We start from the raw sequence: 19,525 nt of genomic DNA, 5'->3' as shown, positions 1-19,525 counted from the left end.
AAGCTGAAAGATTTCCCTCTGTGCGGCGGGGTAGGCGAGTGGGGAGGAGTGCGGGGGCGTGGGAGTATGGGAATGTGTGTAATGATCGAGTCTGAATGCGTAACCAGGTGGGGATTCGGGGTTAATGTCTGGAGAATGACCAGCAAAGGCCCAGAGATGGGCTAAGATGGGGAGGGGAGTGGGGGGGAGCGCCCTGCCTTGGAGGGAAGGGCTTAGGTCGGGTGCGACCCCATTGGGGGAGCTGGCATCGTATGAGAATGGGGGCAAAACTCGTACATATATGAGCTGGGCAGAGCAGAGCAGAGCAGAGGAGAGCCGAGCAGAGCGGCGCGGCGCAGGGCAGAGAAGTCCTGTATATAACGGGCGGCACACATACAAGCGCAAACATTCAATAACACACACACACACACACACACACACACACACACACACACACACGCATACAGTGTATCTACTAAAGGAGGGAAAATCAGCAAACGACAACGACGAAACTTTTTTCGTGTGGTGTGGGGGTTGGAGGGGGGGCTGGTGGGTGGGGGAAAGGAAAAAGGAAAACACAGCTCGCGGAAAAACTTTGGCACACACGCGGAAACGAGATAGATGATGACGACGACGAAACACGAGGATTTTTCAGCGAAAAAGGGCTGGGTGAAAAGGGTGGGGGGGGGGGTAGGACCTCTGCGCGTGCGAGTGCGCGGCGACAGTCGGAAGACACCACCACCCCCCGCCCACCTAATCACTACTCATCGTCCCTCCGCCCCCCACCCCCCACCCACAGCCTCCGCTGATGAGTTGTGGTGCAAGGGCTTGCGTAGGTGCGCTCTCCCCCCCCCCCCCACCCTCCACCCCCCTCGGAAAAGTCTTCGCGCATTTTCAGAACTCCCGTCCTGGGAGAGACTTTCACTTTTCGGCTCATAATGAGTTCCTCGGGCTGGAGGGTCCCTTTTTGGCTGGGCAGTTTATTAAACTGATTATGTGGAGGGGGTGTGGCGAGAGGGGAGAGAGGATTCACACGATATTAAGAGGAAATACTGGCTGGAATATTCCGAAATAAGTGTATCGGCACTTACCTCTATTTTGGGGCCCATGTCCTGCGCAGCATGTCCTGAAACGATGAGACAAACTCGTTAATGAAGATAGACAGACGGTGGGGGGGACCCCCACAGGACCCCGTTAACCCCCCCCCCTCGAAGTACAAAGAATGTCTGGAGAAGGCTAATAAGAAAGTGGAAATATCTTGAGTAGAAGAAATTAATTGAAGTACAGCATGGCAATGGCAGAGCGAAGAAGAAAGCAACCGGGAAAAGCAACCACCATCGAAACGGGAATGTCCACATATCCCTTCGTATAGCCCCCTTCTCCCAGACAGCCCCCCCCCGAATCGCTATTTGCTTTTTGAGCTTCCGGGAAGTTATTTAAAAAACTCGGCTATTGTCTTTGGAGCTCAAATTTCAGCTTAAGACAAACGAGAAGACGGACATGACAGGCCAAGGACCGGGGAGTGGGCAGTGGGGAGGGGGGGAGTGGGGGACTGGGCATGGCCCTGGCCATGGCAACGGTTTCTGTTTCCGTTTTTCAAGTTGATGCCGTCCAGGGATAAAGCCCGGACGGGGACAGGGACGGAGCCAGGGACAGCTGCTCTTTGGACGAAAAATGCTTTGGTAAACAATATTAATGAAACAGCAACGAAGGAAAGTAGCGCCCGTAACGGCCATGCCAACTGTCTTGCCACATTTTCTGGGTTGACATGGCAGTGGCAGAGCGGCGAAGGGAACGAGATGGAGACCATATTTAATATGGGGAAAATCAGACAAAGACAAAGAATAAATGAAAATCCTGCACTGCATGAACGAAGCACAAAGTGGAAAAGGTTAAGCGATAGTCCAGAGGAGGAGCTGCTGCTTCTCCTCCTCGTTGCACGTTTGGCAATTAGGTTTACGGGACGCTGTTGGACATCTTTCCTTCTTTCCTTGGCTTCCAGTTCAGCCTTCAGCCTTCAGCCAGGCCTGGCCGCGGAGGCTGACATTGTCAACAGTTGCAAAACGAAAATGGCGTTGACGGCCACAGCAGTTTGCCGCTGCCGCTGCCACTGCCACTGCCACTGCCTCTGATCTTGACGTTTGTTATGCATGCTGCAAGTCCCTGTTGTCCCTGTTGTCCCTGTTGTCCCTGCGTGTGTGTGGGTGTTGCGTCCACTTGACCAATACCGGGGCAGACATCAGCTTTTTATCCCTCGCCCTGCCGTAGGTCTACGTGCCTGCGTTGCATCAGCAGCAGCCGCCCACCCCCATTACCCACCCCCCCCCCCCCCCCCCCCTCTCTGGGCCATTTGCCGTTCGCTTGTTGCTCTCGAATCCCCGGCGTATTTCTTGGGAAACTTTTCTCGGGCCCTCCTTCCTTCGCTTTCTGTCTCTCTCGCGCTGCCTGCTCCTTTTTTTTCTTTTAATCATATTTAATTTTTTTTTTTTTAGTTTTTTTTCCTCCTCTTTGCAGGTTTTTCTCGCGGGTTTTCTTGCCGTCGCTGAGAGCAGCCTGCTGCCGTTTTCTGGGCTCCTGTTCCACAGCTGGACGTGGCCGGCCATCGAGCTGCCGCACTGCCACACGGCCACACCGTTCTTGCCCCAAGCTGTGGCGCCGCCGTCGCCGCTTGTGGTCAACTTGTAGCGCATTGATTTTTCCTTCTTTCCTTGTTTTTCCCACTGTCCGGCGAGTAATTTTTTTGTTTTTTATGAGCTTTGTTTTTATGCGTTTTCTTGCATAGAAATTTTACTTTTTTCCGTTTGCTTTTGTCTCTCGTCTTGTCAACTTTTGACCAGACTTTTGAGTTTTCCGGCAGGTGGGGGGCGGGGCGACAGACTTTTCCCTTTAGACAGAGTGTTTAAGGCGTATTTTAGCCCATTTTCGATTCTGTTTGATCTTCGAGAAGATTCTCCATGTGGTTCTCAGATGAGTGTATAGTTGATTCCCAGATTAGTGCTGGAAAAAGGCTTGTGGATGCCTCGCTCTGGCCACCTGATACCTCGTTAACATGCATTAATAATCACCCAATCCCCAGAGCTGTCTCTCCGGCCATCTTTACATTTAATGATAGAAGCTAGAAGCTCTCCAAACACGCTCCTCCCAGCCTGCCAGCCTGCCAGCCTTCCAGGGGGGGAGGACCGGGGGACGGCGGACATGGAGCAACTTGTGAGCTCTTAATTAGTAAATGTTGGCCATTATGGCGGCTCCTGCTCGGCTTCCACCCCAGCCCAGAAGGGCTCGTGTAGCAAGCAGACCAGAATCCCCATCGCCATCCCCCTGCACCCTGCCCAGCCACTGCAGTGGGGGGGTCTCGTATATAACCCATACAAAAGGGAATTTCATACATTTCATAATTATCAGGCGAGTCAAGAACCCCTTTATCACAAACGGGCGCACCTACCTCCCCCCCCCCCCCAGCCACCCAACCCCTCTATGTGCTTGAAAATCTAAAGGATAACGAGGGAGAGCAAAGATATGAAGAGGGAGAGGGAGAGGGAGAGAGAGAAAGGGCGCATCCCCCCCTCCCACCCCCCCTACAATTCATCTTCTCCAAACGCGCTCATTTTCGCGAGCGTGAAAAATTGAGCAGCCAGGGAAAATACGAAAAATATAACTGCGTTCGGGGGCCAAAGACATGCGCACGTGTCCTGCGAAAACGTACGCGGAAAGGGGTGGCGCGGAAAGCGTGCTCCGACTCCGGCTCCGGCTCCGGCTCGGGCAATGAAAATGTAAATTTCCACTCGGGCTTTCCAGGCTTTCCGCACAGAGACGCAGCAGCCGCTGTCGCGGGCAGACCTTCAGCGGTGGCACACGGCAGACAGCAGCGGCAAGCGCTCCCTCGAAATAGTTGAAAACCCAATTTGCATAAAATCGAAATAAATCCCCTTTTGGTACCCCCTGGAACCCCTTTGGTGCAGAGAGGTGCAGGGACCAGGGGACCAGGGCCAACCCCTTGAATCAGTTCCATTCTCTATCACTCGCTCTCGACGCTTTGTTCGAAGGTGTAAAAAATGTGTAAACGTATCCTTTATTTGTTCTTTGTCTGAACTGCATTTGCATATCCCCCGTCCACCCGTCCCCCCGTCGCCCCGTCGCCCCGTCGCCCACATTTGCATAATCGAATCGCGCATGCGTGCAGTTTTGGTTTTTTTTTCTACCGATCCGATCCGAACCGATCCGATCTGATCTGAAAATTTGAGCCTGGTTAGTCGACATATGGACGCTTCCTCATTAAATATGCGCACCACTTTTTCGGATAGTTTTATGGCTGATTGAACGGCACTCCCCGGCGCTCGAAACTCCCCCGAAACTAGGGGCGAAATATTATTAAATCTCGGAAAACTCGGCAGCAGCAAAGCCACAGCTTTGTTTGACTTCAGGGCAAAAGTTTCGGAAATGGAGGAAGTGGCGAAAGTGGAGAAATGGGCGGACAGACAGGCACAAAAGTTGCGACTCCACTGGGCCTCCACTGTCTGCCCTGCCAGCAAATTGCAAAAATCGAAGAAAGACAATTAAAATTTATGGCGAAAAAGGGCACAAAGCGCAGGCAAACAAGTCTGAATATGCAAATGAACTGCAAGCAGAAGAGAAAGAAGGCAAAGGCAAACAAAAGCAAAGGAAAGTAGGCTGTAAAGGGCCCAGAAATGAGTCCAAGAGGGGTCCCCCCTCGGTCAATCTTCATCATTTGCACATATGTATCTGCAAGGATGCATTTCCCTCCATCTTTCTAGCCCTCACACACACACACACACACACACACATGTAGCCTTCTCAGCGCCTCGACCAATGTCTGGCCTCGGCTGACCCCTCGACTAATCCATCCATCCATCTATCCTGCCTGCCTGCCTGCCTGCCACACACATGTGGGCGTACATATGTGTGTGCCGTATCCTGTCCTATGTGCTGCTGTGTTGGTATTGGTGGGCGAGAGATTTGCGCCAACAAATCGAAATGTTGCAAAAACCGTGCTCATATGACCCACCCTCTCTACCCCACCCTCATCCCTGTCCGCCGTCCCTGTCCCCACAACCGCTTTTCCGCATTTGATGAAAATCGCGATTGGCCAGGGGTTGGTTTTTCCGAACATCGCATCGCGTACATACGTATACTTTTTTCACATTCATTTCTCTTTCGCACACATGCCAGAGAGCGAGAGACATATGTATTCCCTGCAAAGGATGTGTGTGTCTGTGTGTGTGTGTGTGTGTGCGCAATATGTTGTGTATATGATTTCTTTTTGTTGGTGGGGGGAGGGGGGTGGAGCGGGTCTCTCTTATGTAAAACGCTGCTCGCATGCATGGCACGAAATAGATAACATATTAAAAACTGAGCACATGCGACAAGGATAGCAAGATAGCAGCGGCAGCGGCAGAGCGGCAGAGCGGCGGCAGCAATTCCAGCAGCTGGAAAAGCTTAAAAAAGCTGCTCTGCCCCCAAGACTGATGAGCAGAAGAGTTGTACATGTGTGAGGGCAGCACACACACACACACAGATACACCCCCATCCACGTACGTTGTTTAGGTCTCTAACTATCTCTCTCCCTCTCTCGCCATCTACCTCTCTCTCTCTCTCTCTCTTGACGATTGTGGCTCTCTCTCTCTGTCTTTCTCCTACGGGAGACGTGGAAAAACTCAACTCGCAGCTTTTCGAAAATTTCCATAAGCTGGGCAGCAAAGGGATATACGAGTATGTTGACGCCGGCAGAGGCAGCGGCAGCGGCAGAGAGAGTCGACGCTGGCGTTGCCTTCCCTTTGGTGGGTGGTGCGGCGGGGGAGGGGGAGGGGTGCCCGTTAAAAAATGTTACACTCACGCGCAGTTGGCGGCCAACGTGTGACAACTCCATGTGGGCCAACAACAACAGCGCCAGAGCGGCGGGTGGGAGGGGCGGGGTGGTATATGGTGGTGGGTGGGTGGCTGTTGTTGTTGTTGTTGTTGTTGTTGTTTCCCGGTGGTGGCTATTACTCTTTACGAGCGTTCGAAGCCTCCACATGTGTGTGTGTGTATGGGATTCGCTCTTTCGTTCTCTTTTTTGCTGCCGCTTCGTGTCGCTTCCGTTCGTTTCTGTCGCTGCGTTCGGCTGTCGGTTGTGTGGCCTTCGGGTCCGCATCGGGTACGCATGTGTATGCAAATGTATTTCGTATACAGATACACATGTACATACATACATACATATATATGTATAATAAATATTTTTTTCGGTGTACGTGACGTGCGAGGACATCCTTGCTGCTGCTTCTGCTGCTGCTGCTGCTGCTCCTACTGCTGTTGTTGTTGTTGTTGTGATAAGGCACAAAATATATGTATGTATATTTTATATGACGAAGGAGTAAAGACGTCGACGTCGCTGCATCGTCGTTGCCCGATCCAATCTTCGTCCTGGCTTCGCCTTCGTCCTGCCGAACGTAGCATCCTCATGTGTTTCGCAAGCTTTCACTGTTTGTTGCCCGCTGCTCATACGTGTGCGCGTACGTGGGCGGCTGCAACATACGCGGTCTAGGGGCGTGGCAACTGGGGGGGTGGCCTCCTCCTCCACCGCCTCCGCCGCGGCCACTGCCACTGCCACTGCTGCTGCTGCTGGCACTGCCACTGCTGCTGCTTCTGTTTGCTGCGACGTTACTGTGTTTTTTCGGGCCGGGCCCGACATCATTTGAATTAGTCGCTTCGTGACGTTTGAACGGTTCGAATCTACACGCGACGACCCCACACGCGCGCGGCGCCACACACTCGCACTCGTACGTTAACCGTTTCCACTATCCACTAGCCACTATCCACTGGCCAACCGCTAACCGTTGCGATGTTCAAAGGAAGTCTATAGCCCCAACGCCGACGCCGACGCCAATACAAAACCCAAACCAACAATCGAGTGGATGCAAAATGTATGTTCCAGGGGAAGGACCCCAAAGAAACGATCGTTTCAAAGTGCTTTGATCAAAAGGATTCAGTGCCATTGCCCTTCTGGCAACAGTTCCATGAGTTTTGGGCAGCCTTTAAAGGCTTTACTCCCATAAAGACCGTCAACGAACTTTGGCCGAACTTTGGCCGAAAGTGTGTGTGTTTTTCGAGTGTTGCAAGTGCCGCCACGGCACGTCATAAAGAAGCATATGCGAAACATTTCACGGGAAACCCAATCCAGCCGCGTTTCCGCGAATATTGATGGCCAAATCGAGAGGATCGACAGAATCACACACACACACACACACAGGCGCGTAGCCTTCGACCTGTCTGTCAGCGGCCATTAAAGAATAAATATCCTGCCCGTCCTGCCCGTCCTGCCCGTTCTGCCCGTCCTGCCCGTCCTACCTATTCGGCCCGTCTTTGTTTCTGTTTATTTGTTGTTGTTCTGTGTGCACGCACCTGATTATCACCTGCAAGGCCGTGGAAGAGGGAAATTTTATGGCAGGTCGTGCGAGGGGCAATTTGAGAGCAACTGATCTCGACTGATCCTGCTCCTGCCCACAAACACTGGGTACACAGAGTCGGACCGGCAGACACATCGAGTGGTGGCTGGCGGTGTTTCGGGGTTGCATGTGTGTGCGGGGTGCGGGTTGCGGGGTGCGGGGTGCGTGTGTGGTGCGTGGCGAGGGCAGCCCTTGCCTTGCCTCTCATAGGTGCATATTTGCATAGACCTCGCATTCAGTTTGTTGCGAACCTTCGACGAGATTGCAGACGGTCGCTTGTTCCGCACACGCGTGAAAGCCACCCCCTCTCCCCTTTTGAGCAAGAGAAAAAAAGGATACTGTGTTCAGTCTTGGATCAACGTTTAAAGTGTATTCCCTACGGATATTCCCCTGAAAATTGCTGCGAAAACTCGTAGATGCGGTATGTAAAGTGAAAGGATGTTCCCTGTTAAATTTTGACATTAAATTCGAGCCAAAACAGAGTCCATCAGGAAAGATTCAAGCGACTTACTTTACAATTAATTAAAAAACTCGAATGCCTCGCTGGCTGGCTGGCTGGCTGGCGTGCCACTAACTTGCTTTTACCTGTCGCCAGCACTCGACAGGAAAGTAAAATAAATAAATAAAAATGTTGTCTCAGCTGCCGGGGGACCGCAAATGAGATACGGGCCAAAGCCAAAAACCGAAGAACCCAAGAAGGCGAAAGGCGAGAGGCGAGAGAGCCGACCGGAGCAGTTCCCTGCTAATTGCACATTGTTGCACTAGAGCGTGGTTATCCTTTCGCTCCAGCTCTGACTGTGGCTTTGCCACAGTCCCACCCACCAGTGGCACCTTGCCCCCAGCCCCCCCCCAAAGATGCAGCAGCTACGGCAAATAAAAATGTTTATTTTGCTTACGCTTCTAGTAAAGTTTTTTAATTTTGCATCAAGAAGTCGCTGGAAGGACGCGTCTCTGGCTCACGGCGGAGCGAGTCGGGCAGCTGGTGACTCTTTTAAAAATTCACACACGCAGCACGGCAGCACGGGAGAGCACACAGTTGCTGAATTAATTAGATGCCACGCACTGAGAGGTGCGACTGCACTGTGGGTGCGACTGGGGCATGAACAAAGGGGACTGAATGGGTGAATGGGTGAATGAGTGAATGAATGAAGGATCTGTGGTCCAATTAACGCTTTTTGGCGTCGTTGTTTTGCTGGGAATAAACACGATTCACGCCACTGTAGACACCAAATCAGGACACACTCAATGAAGAGACAAAACAGCGGCAGGAGTGGCAGGAGGGGCAGGCGTGGCAGAGGAAAGCCATTATCACACATCACACATCTGCATGTGATATCCTCAAGGATATGCGCCGCGACACGTAGCAACTGTGATTGTCTGGTCCTTGGCCTTTGTTGTGCTTTGCTTTGCCTCCTGCCTGAGTCCTGCCTGCCTGCCGCGTGTTGCCGAAAAAATATGATATATGCCGCGACTCATTAACATATTATCACACATATTGCCCCACAGCATATGTCATGAATACGAGAATACATTACGCGCCTTATCCCTAAGCTCTGCTCCCCCCTCTAACACCTCTCCCTCTCTTTCTCCATCTCTTTGCAGAGAAGCGGAGCTCAGCTTTGCACGTGACTGGAGCGGGGAATGTTAAAGGACGCCGAGGAGTTGATTAAACGCCGCACACTGACGTCGCGCCACATGAACGACTTTGGACGCCAGGTGGCGGCCCTACCGTTGCCCCTGCCACTGCTGGCCAAGACCCCCACCAGCGAGCACGGCCCCATGCACTCCACACCGCCCACAACGCCGCCCACGCCGCCGCCCCTGCCGCTGAACATGAGCCAAACGGCCACTGGAGCGGCCGCGGCGGCCCACACATCGCCAGCCGGACACAGTCCACCGGCCACGCCCACGTCGGTGGGCGGTGGAGCCGTGGTGGCAACGGCCCCGCAGGATCACTACAGCCTGCGCTGGAACAACCACCAGAACCACATCCTGCGGGCCTTCGACGCCCTGCTGCAGACCAAGACGCTGGTGGACGTGACCCTGGTCTGCGCGGAGACCTCCATACGGGCCCACAAAATGGTCCTGTCCGCCTGCTCGCCCTTCTTCCAGCGCGTGTTCGCCGAGACGCCCTGCAAGCACCCGGTGATTGTGCTCAAGGACTTCCGCGGCTGGGTGGTCCAGGCGATTGTGGACTTCATGTACCGCGGCGAGATCAGCGTGCCCCAGCAGCGGCTGCAGACCCTGATCCAGGCCGGGGAGTCGCTGCAGGTGCGGGGACTCGTCGAGAGCTCCGTTCCGGAGCACACACCCACGCCAGCGGCGTCGCCCGACGACTTTGGCCTGCTCGATGCCTCGATGCTCTCATCCAGCTTTGAGGACGACTCGCCGTCGATGGTGCGAGCCTCTCAGGCAGCGGCAGCGGCTGCGGCGGCGGCAGCGGCGGCGGCTGGGAAGCTGATCATGCCCTCCAGGCAGCACCTCTTCGGCAACCACCCCGCGAGCTCGATGGCGGCGCTGAGTCTGCGCCGGAAGAGGGAGCAGGAGTGCGAGCGGGATCGCGAGCTCGAGAGCGACCAGGAGCTGGGCGGGAGCTCGCCGATGCCCAGACGCAAGCAGGCGCGACCCCGCCGTCGCTCGGGCGACGTCTCGCACGACTTTGCCCTGAACAAGCCCGAGGCGGAACCCCTGCAAACTGTGATCAAGCACGAGCTGCTCGAGAGAATGGAGCGGGGCGAGGAGGAGGAGGAGGAGGAGGAGGGCCAGGGCCAGCAGGAGTCCTCGCGGGCCTCAGAGGCGTCCCAGGAGCAGCCGAAGGAGAAGCGGCCCAAGCCCGAGGACAGCGAGCAGCCTCTGAATCTCAACGAGAGCCACCGGCACGAGCAGCAGCGGGAGCGGGAGCGGGAGCAGGAGCTGGAGGAGGAGGAGGAAGAGGAGCACGAGCAGGATCAGGAGGACGAGGAGGAGGAACAGGACATTGAAGAGCTTATACACACGACGAACGAGCTGAGGCGCCAGGCGGCTGTGGCGGCCGCCAATGCGGCAGCCATGTCGCCTATCCCCTCCCCCTGCCCCAGCGACGGGCCCGAGGACCTCTGCACCACCAAGAAGGACAAGGACACCAGCCACACCGGCCACACCGGCCACACCACCCACACCGCCCACTCATCCGATTGTGAATCGAACAACAACAACAACAACAACAACAGCAGCAAGCTGCAGGACAACAACCAGCGGATCATGCTCTCCCTGAAGGACATCCGACAGCTGAACGCCAACCCGAACGCCTCGTCTACGCCCATCCACACGCCCACCAGCTGCTCGGCGGGGGGCAACGGACTGCTGAGCTTCCCGCCGCCTGGGATGCGGCCGCCCGGCCTCCCGGACAGCCCGCCCTGCCACATGGAGGCGCTGGAGGCCCAGATGCACGCCGCAGCCGCTGCGGCCGTGGCTGCCGCCGGCGCTGGGGAGCATCCCTTCCACCACATGGAGCACCAGATGGAGATGTCGCTGGCGGCGGCGGCTGCGGCCGCTGCCATGCACCAGCGGGACCCGCGAGACCCGCGCGACCACAGCGCCTTTGCCAACAGCATGCTGGGGCCCATGGGCATGTCCCCCTTCGGGGGACCCAACGGCGGGCCGCCCGGCACCAGTGGCGGCCCCGGCGGCGGATGTCCGGGCCAGGCGCCGCACGAGCGGCTCGAGGAGAGCATGAACCGGCTCAGCAAGGAGCTGGGCAAGGAGTTCGGCAAGGACTTTGCCAAGGAGTTCGGCCCCTCCTCGCCGATGAGCCTGCCCGGACACTTCAATCAGCAGGACGGACATCCTGGACACACGCATCCGCCATCGCCGCTGCCGTTTCCCGGCATGTCCTCCGCCATGACGCTGACGCCGCCGCACAGTGAGTACATGATTTGATTACGCTTCGAGCTTCGTCCGTTTCGAGTCCAAAGAGGTCACTGGGTTATCGGCCAGGTCGGGTGGGGTCAGGTCGGGCGGTGCACCAGGAACCCAGCGGAAGGCCCCCATTAAGGACACCTTCCTGGAGCCCTCGGTGCTCGAGTGCTGGAGTGGCATGCAACATGTGGCCTCTGTGCAACATCAAAGTGCCTGCCAGAGACGAGTATCCTTGGAGAAGTCCTCTTGTCGCAAAGCTCCTCTAAGCACATTAGGGCTCCTCCTCCCTGGCCTTTTGAGTTGCCCTCTTTTGAGGCTTATGTCACCTGTTTGGCGACTCCCAGAGGTCCTGAACCGTTTCGACAGCATTCAAGTGGCAGTTGCAGGTGGCTTTAAGATCCCAGGCAACTCAGGCAGCCCCCTGCATCGGGGGGAGGGGGGCCGGGGACGAAGACTAATTAAGTCGTAAAAAAGTTTGCGCTGCAGACAGCCCGTAAGAAATATTGAAAAGCAATGACAGGGCAATGGGCTTCCAATAATGTGACGGGTTCAGGCCCCCTCCCCCCTGCCGCCCTCCCCCCACTGCCACTGTCTGGGGGTAGATTTGCGGCCGAGTCGAAATAAATTCAATTGCGTTTTATACGATATTTTTGTGGGTATATTTATGTCACGGGGAGAGTCAGCCGCAAATTGAGGTGCCAAGGGTGGCCCCCAGCGCGACGGGGGGGGGGGAGTGCCAGTGGGTGGGGTGGGGGGCTCTGGCATTGCGTGCAGAAAGCGCAAGAAATTTATGTTGTGTCTCTGTTGCAACATGTGAGGAGACTGGGTTCAAACTGTCAGCAGACGTTTAGCGAAATGACTTTTAAGTTGCTCCACCGTGCCCCGAGCCCCTCCCCCCCTTCCATGTGTTGTGCTTAAAGTATGCCGGAGCGCACAAGTTAAACCTTTTGGCAAACAACTTTGGCAGCGTCGGTGGCATAAATAAGAATCCAAAGGCCCGAACGCCAAAAGGGGGGGACCGACTCGAAGAAGGAATATGACATCTCGTGGCTGGGCTTCCCTTTATTTTGCTTTTTGCATACAAGTCGCGCGATATTCATATTAATAATATCCGTTTGGGGAGACGGAGACCCAGGAACCAGGACCTTTACCTGGCACACAGGATATAAAATAAATTAAGGCACAAAAATATGAAAAATTGTACGAAAATGCACAAGTGGATGGAAAGGAAGGCAGGAAGCGCAATACCTTTTAATGCGACACAAATTTCAGCCAACATATCAGCAGGGACTGCTGTGTGGCAAGGACGAAGGCAAGGGGCCCACGCCGGTGGCGGTGGCAGTGGCGGTGCACTGAAGTCGCTAACTACTGCATAAACAGGCTGCAGGCAATGAAGGATCCAGTCACAAGGATACAGGCCAAGTCAGACGTAAAGCCAAAGAATTGTGCCGAGGCATGGACTGCCTTTTACCCTGTACTCGTGACAGTCTACCCAGCAAATGGGAGTCCGTGAGGATTCCTCCTTGTACCTGTGACCCAGGACCAGGTCCTGCCCAGGCCCAGGCCCAGGCTACCCCATGGCGACCCCCAGACTGGCAGACATCGCAGGAAGAGACTTACCACCGCTCGTATGGGGAATGTGATTTATTTTTTCTCGGCGAAATATATTTTCGGCGTGAAAATCATTGAACTAATAGCTGCGGACGGGCCGCTGTGGGGGCTAGAAGACAACAAGTCTATCTGTTGTAGACCCCTTCAGAAGATATGAAAGGAAATCCACTAATTCTGCACGCCGTCAAAAGAAATGCAGAAATAAAGGAAAAGCAAAGGAAAATATTACGTGTATGCGGAACGGAACGGAGCGGAGTGTTGTAATGTCTACTTGAGAGTCACAGAGCCAAACAATGTGCGCTCGTTATTTGTGTCATTATGCGGCAGATACAACACATCCTCGAGACACAGATACAGCCAGTAGTCCCAGCCACCCAGCCACCCAGCCCTCAGTCACATGCTCCTGCATTGTCTTCGTCCTGGCATCCACGGCGCGACTTATGCAATGTCAATATTACGCGTTGCCTCTCGCCTGACGCTCCGTCTGGGGCAGAGCCTGGCTATCCTTCGTGCCTGCCCTCGTTTGCGCCTCATCAGCGCTTCAATTGTTTCACTCATGTGTAGAAGTGTGCTCCGAGCGTAAAATATTAATGGGATAACGACGTACTATTGTCTGGCGTCCGTCCCTACCGGAATCCGCCGTATTGTTCGTCCCGGCTAATCAGTGAGCCGGAAAATTACCCGCTTACGCGAGACAGGGCCAAGTGCACTCGTTCTTTGGACTCTCATTTGAATCAGGGCTTTTCACTAACTCTTATAATGCTCTTCTATCCGCAGTGTTTGGCCTGGACTCGCCGCTCGGCCTCTTTCCGCCCGGCATCGATCCCGGCAAGCTCTACAATCCGCTCATGGAGATGAGCGATCCGCGGGACATGCCCGGCGGACCACCGCCGTTCCTCAAGAAGAAAAGTAAGTACAAGAATGAGCAAACAACTAATTAGCCCCTCTAGTCCCTCTAGCCCCTCGAAACCCCCCCCTCGAAAGGTTCAATCACGTTGGGGCAAGGCATGGCAGGGCAAGACATGGCATGGCATTCGGGTTCCCTTCCTTGTTGCCAATACTTCACACCTGACTGATTGATCTCGCGCTGCTGCCCTTTACCCCTGCCCCTGCCCCTACCCCTCCCTATCTCGCTCCACTCTGTTGCACGTCTTTGAGCTGGGGGCAGCTCCAGATCGATTTTGAGTAATTGAAGAGTAAATAGAAAGGGTCATAACCGGTTTCAAATTGTGCCTAAATTGTGGCCGATCTCTGGCAAAAGAGCAAACAGCATTCGCTGATATTCCACTCTTCCCCTCCTCCTCCCCCCTCCCTCTCATGCCACATCCTACTCCTCCATTCCAGATCGTTCCAGATGCGATCATGTGAGGCGGTAAATTTGTTTCTGTGGTTTTCCTGTTCAAGAAATTGTGTTTGCTGTTTGTTTCTTTGTGTCTTTTATTGGTTGCCTCAATGGGGCAACATGTGCACCTATGCATATCGCGTGAACGCGAAAGCGCAAGCGTAAACGTCGCTTTTTTTGATTGACAAATGGGCGAGCGAGCCCCCCTACCCCCTAGACCCCTCTAGACCCCACTAGACCGCTCTAGTCCCCTCTAGACCGCTCTAGACCCCTCTAGACCCCCCCTAGACCCCTCTAGACCTGCGCTCCATGTGATGCAAGTGAAACCTCAGAAAGCAATGAAGTTTTTCTCTATATTCGACTCTTAAATGTGGTTCAGAAATCAATTAGATTCCTTCTGTGATTGCCAGGTGATTGACAAGCCACAAGTGCCACAATCCGCATGTGAGCTCCCCCCCTCCCCACCCCCCTTGATCTGACGTTGACGCGGCTAAGTGCTGGTCCATGTGTGGGTTGAGGCGCCCCGATTCAAGAGGTCAAAGTCTCATACTGGAGATAATTGCTTCATTTTCTGGTCAATCGGCCATCAAAGCCAAAATCGTGATACCAGAGACCAGAGAGCTTTTCAATGGTCTATCTTATCTGCCATCTGCCCACAAACACAATTACAACAATGTAAGACGGTAAACAAAACGCAAATCTGGCGTATAACACGATATTCTTTATTGCAAATCGGCTAAAACCCGTTCCACTCAACCACTGATACCGATCTAGAGCTGGAGCTGGAGCTGAAGCTGAAGCTGGAGCTGGAGCTCTCCACGTTGCCTTCCTCTCCCTCTGCGCCCCCCTGCGACCCTCCTTGGCCCTCCCTGCAGCCGTGTGGGTGTGATTAACTGATTTGTTCACATTCATTTGTTCATTTGGCGATTGTTTTGTGGCTCTCCGCGCCGTACCGAAAGGAGGCTGTCTTCGCTGGAAAGACTACATTTATTTCGGGTATTGGTATTAGCCAAATTCCCTGGAAATTCCATAGTTTCCTTCCTGGGAGATCACTCGAAATTAAAGGAAAATGAATATGATCAGTCGGATCGGAATTACGAGTGCTGCTTGCCCCAAACTTGTCTTCATGCATGCAGCATGCAGCATGCGGCATGCGGCATGCTCTTCGGGCGGCCATTGTCACACAGCCATCGACAGAGTCATGAAAGCAACCTGTGGCTGTGTCTGTGGCTGTGGCTGTTGCATCGTCGATATCTGGGGGATCTAAATTGAGTTTTAGCGGTGCATGTGACGCCACAGTCGATGCTTAGTCGTAATTTGCATATAGAAGGAGAGCCGGTGCTGGGGCCGGTGCCGGGGCTGGTGCCTGGATGGGAACCACCGCAGCGCTTGCTCTGTTTGCTGGTCTCCAGGTGATCGCTCTTTGTGCGAGTACGAGTACGAGTGCGAGTGCGAGTGCCTGCAATAGCAGGGTGTGTACGAGTACGAGCTGAAGGCAGGACTGGGCCAGACAATGGGCGACTGAGCCGAAGAGCTGGCTAGGCAGCATATGGGGCCAAGAGATTGAAACATTAGCAGATTTGAGCCACAAGATAAGCTCCGCTATTTGTGTGTGTTTGTGGCGCCTCCAACCATCCTTGCCCCAGGCCCTGGGCCCTCCCTGCACTCTATTCCCCTCCCTTCTAATCGACATTTTGTTCCCTTCTTTGTTGCAGTGCCACGACCCAAGGGACAGCACTCGGCACCACGGGGCGGACCACCTCGCTCGTGGACCAACACAGAGCTGACGGAGGCCCTGCAGCACGTGTGGAACAAGAAGATGACCACCTCGCAGGCCTCCCGCATCTTCGGCATTCCGTACAACTCCCTGCTGATGTATGTCCGCGGCAAGTACGGCAAGAGCCTGAAGCTGGAGCAGCTCCGCAAGGACTGCATCAGCGGGCCACCCATTGAGATGCTCCAGATGGGCATCAGTGGGGGGGGCAGCGGGGGCGGCGGCGGCGGCTCCGGCAAGAGCGAGAAGAACAAGGACCGCAAGGACAAGGACAAGGAGAAGGGCTCCTCGAGCAACAACACCTCGGGCAGCTCGGGCAATGGCAGTGGCAATAGCAGTGGCAACGGCAACGGCAACGGACCCCACAGCGGCTCCGGCAGTGGCAACGGTCCCCTCATGCCCCATCCCAGCGACCTGGGCTCCTTGGGGCCACTCGACCTGGAGCTGGGACTGCCACTGGGTCCGCCGGGCGGGCCCCGGAGCGGCAGCTCGGAGCCTGATCTGCTGGGCGGACCCAACGCCCTGTTCAATCCCTTCAATCCGCAAGGATTCTACCCCGACTTCTCCGGCGGCTTCCCGGGACTGCCGTTGAGCATGCTGAATCTGCTGCCGCCGGCAGAGCGGCACCATGCGGCGGCCGCCATGCACCATCTGGGCGTGACAATGGACGAGGACTGCAAGTCGGTGGGCTCCAAGCAGTCCTCCTCCATGGACGACGACTTTGCCGGCCAGGGCATGTCCCTATCGCTGGAGCAGCGGCGCGAGATGGCTGCCACGGGGCCGCCCCTGACGCAGCTGAATGGCGGGGGGGCAGGGCAGGATTGAAACATGTGGCGGGATTGGGCAACCGGGGCTGCCAATCCAATATACTTCCCGCCCTTCGAGCTCGACCAGGAGCAGAGTCCGGCACTGGGTCACCACATGGCCTGTCGCGAGCTCAGCTTCAAGCCCGGCCCGCTCTTCATGGCCCGGCGCAAGCTGAAGCGCTATCGGGCCAAGCGGCCGCTGCAGCTCCAGATGCAGATGCAGGGCCCCCACCCGCACCCGCACCCGCCACCGCCGCCGCCTGCAACGTGCCCCGCCGCCCACGCTCTGCCACCGCTGCGGACTTGAAAACTGTGAACAGAATCGAAATGCAATATGTCTATTCTTAACCGATTATTTAGTTTTGTTCGTAGCCCTAAGGACAATATTTGATTATGATTTTGTTTCGTTTGAGCAAAGGATACGATTTGCTGGTGCTTTTAGTTCCTATTCCCGACTCCCGGACTCCCGGACACCCGGACACCCGGACTCCCACCCCCTCACCCCGATTGTACGATAGTGTATTTATTGATATTATTATTTCGAGACTTGCGATTAATTTCCATTTAAGTAATCGAATACGACAAAGCTTACAAAGCATTTGAGGCAATATCTGCTATTATTATTATTATTATTATTATTAACATTATTGTGTATTATTTAAGTTTTATATCGAACGGTATATAATCAAAAGTGCAAGCCAGGTTTAAGAGAGTGTTGTAAATACGCAGAAGTAACCAAACAAGCCGACAGCATTAGACGGACTCCAGGGGTTGGGCTGTGGGTCCACAGATTCCACGGCCACCACCGGCCGCCGCCACAGCCCTACCCCCCCCCCCCCCCCCTCACCACCTCCTCAGACGTAGATTGTAGATTGTAATGCAACGTTTGCAATTAGTAGTATTGATAATATCGATCTATCGACTGCCGATGACCGATTACCGATGACTGTACCAAAATTTTTAATGTTATTTTATAAAAAAAAACAAAACAAAACAAAACAAGAATTACAAATACGAACATTAGTTGTAGTCCTAAGTGTTCTATTAGGCAATCTCTATTTGTATAGCAGGCATTGGCACCTGTTCCCCTATCTTCCCCTATAGACGTGCACCGCCCACCCCCCACCCCCCACCACCCACAAAATATGTATTCGCAGACGCCGCTTTGTAAATCAAAGGCATCCATCTTTAAGGAACCCCCCCCCCCCACTCGCCCCACGCACAGATCTAACCGTTTTGTAATCTATTTTGTAAAGAAATCGAACAACAATCGAACCGATCATCCGATTGATTTCCCCCGAATAGTGTGAATAATTTATAAGCTCAAGAAGAAACACACATACAATATTTTAATATTAAATATGATAGCACACAAGAACGTATTTAAGTAAAAACAAAATTAAAGTGTATGCATTACAATAAATAGTAAAAGTTATTAAATAAAAGGTTAAATGAGAGTCATCTTTGAATGTCAATCAATCGCGGGGCGAGCGTACAGTAGTTCATCTTGGCCAGTAGATGGGAATCGATCTGGTACCTGAATTATTTGGCTTTTAATAATACAATATGCTCTTATCAGTGGACCCATTCGCGCGCCCAATTTTGAAATTCTCATGTATTTTTTCCAGCACTGTTTCAAGTACTTTCCAGCACTGTTTTTGGTGTAACAGCTTGTTAACAGCAAAGACCTTACATTTTACATCAGAAGCAAATGTCTACAGATCTACATTAAATCTACATATCAACTACATGTTTCAGTAGCGCCACCTGACTACAACTGTCCGCACTCTAACACGCAGCCTGGTGTCTTATTGCTGCAACTGCGCAGTTGTTGCACAATATCACCAGGTGGCGCCTGGCAATTTTAGCTTTTGTCAGGTACTGGTACCCTTGACAAATGGCTGAAATGTATGCAGCTTGTTACATTCAAAATATCACACAGAGCAGACGCGGCGAAGTTGAAGAACGACTTGAGTTCAATAGCACTAACCTTTTTTCTGTGCTACTTTGGCGGGCACTTGGGATTTTCAAATAATTCGCAATAGAAATCATTCAACGATGGAAAAAGGAGCAAATAGCAACAACCAAAATCAATTAAAAACGAATGCATAATTCAGGTCACGGCCTCGTACTGTATTTCTGTCTACAGTCGTGTCGGAGAAGGGAGAATAAATCATCCATATTCAAAGTTCATCAATTTCAAATCACCCATTTGACTCTATAAACGTCCAACCACTGGCCTGGACCACATTGAAATCGTTGTATGGCTTTTGAACACCAAAGCGCCGCCCGTGCCGCTTCCGCCGCCCACCAGACCGCATCTTCATCATCCTCGGCACAAATTGTCAACCGACTGACACAAAGCAAGCGACGGGCAAGGCCAATAATCCAAGCTCCGATGGACGGACAACCCGACCCTACTGCAAAATGGAAAACGAACAGAAAATGGAAAATACAACCTGCAACCTACCCATCGCAGGACGAAAGGATGCAATATCCAATCTGGTGGGTGCCACGCAGTACAAGAGGCGCAAGGGCAGGCGAATTTTCATTAGCCCGCTTCGATTGCAGAAGTCCAATCGACGTTCCATCGAGTTGCAATGAAATTATGCCTTAAAGGGCCACCAGTCAGACCTGTCGTTACCTCTGCCACCGGCATCAGTGGCAGCTTTATCTC

At 53.7% G+C, this 19,525-nt stretch overlaps 2 protein-coding genes across 2 annotated transcripts in view; one reads left to right on the top strand and one right to left on the bottom strand.

Annotated features, from left to right (window-relative positions):
- The window catches only part of LOC6898564 (uncharacterized), a 79,430-nt gene that overhangs the window by 48,203 nt on the left and 11,702 nt on the right, over positions 1 to 19,525 (bottom strand). The window contains exon 2 of the mRNA XM_033378671.1: positions 1,071 to 1,105. Coding sequence (XP_033234562.1) covers positions 1,071 to 1,105 — 35 coding nt within the window. The remainder of the gene's footprint in view (positions 1 to 1,070; positions 1,106 to 19,525) is intronic.
- On the top strand, positions 7,302 to 17,685 carry lov (jim lovell). The gene is made up of 4 exons (XM_004444204.3): positions 7,302 to 7,839; positions 9,021 to 11,319; positions 13,704 to 13,835; positions 15,984 to 17,685. The coding sequence occupies exons 2-4, from the start codon at positions 9,060 to 9,062 to the stop codon at positions 16,865 to 16,867; spliced, it is 3,276 nt and encodes a 1,091-aa protein (XP_004444261.2). The 5' UTR covers positions 7,302 to 7,839; positions 9,021 to 9,059; the 3' UTR covers positions 16,868 to 17,685.

The sequence above is a fragment of the Drosophila pseudoobscura genome, chromosome 3, assembly GCF_009870125.1.
Source record: "Drosophila pseudoobscura strain MV-25-SWS-2005 chromosome 3, UCI_Dpse_MV25, whole genome shotgun sequence".
NCBI classification, from domain to species: domain Eukaryota; kingdom Metazoa; phylum Arthropoda; class Insecta; order Diptera; family Drosophilidae; genus Drosophila; species Drosophila pseudoobscura.
Note: the sequence above shows the minus strand (reverse complement) of the source record. Positions and strands in the feature narration are given on the sequence as shown.

What these genes read in the sequence shown, in the direction of transcription:
- lov (XM_004444204.3), top strand. Translation starts at nt 9,060, where the DNA reads ATGTTAAAGGACGCCGAGGAGTTGATTAAACGCCGCACACTGACGTCG. An exon ending in GACGCTGACGCCGCCGCACA is followed by an intron (nt 11,320 to 13,703) that starts GTGAGTACATGA and finishes TTCTATCCGCAG; the next exon opens with TGTTTGGCCTGGACTCGCCG. An exon ending in GCCGTTCCTCAAGAAGAAAA is followed by an intron (nt 13,836 to 15,983) that starts GTAAGTACAAGA and finishes TCTTTGTTGCAG; the next exon opens with TGCCACGACCCAAGGGACAG.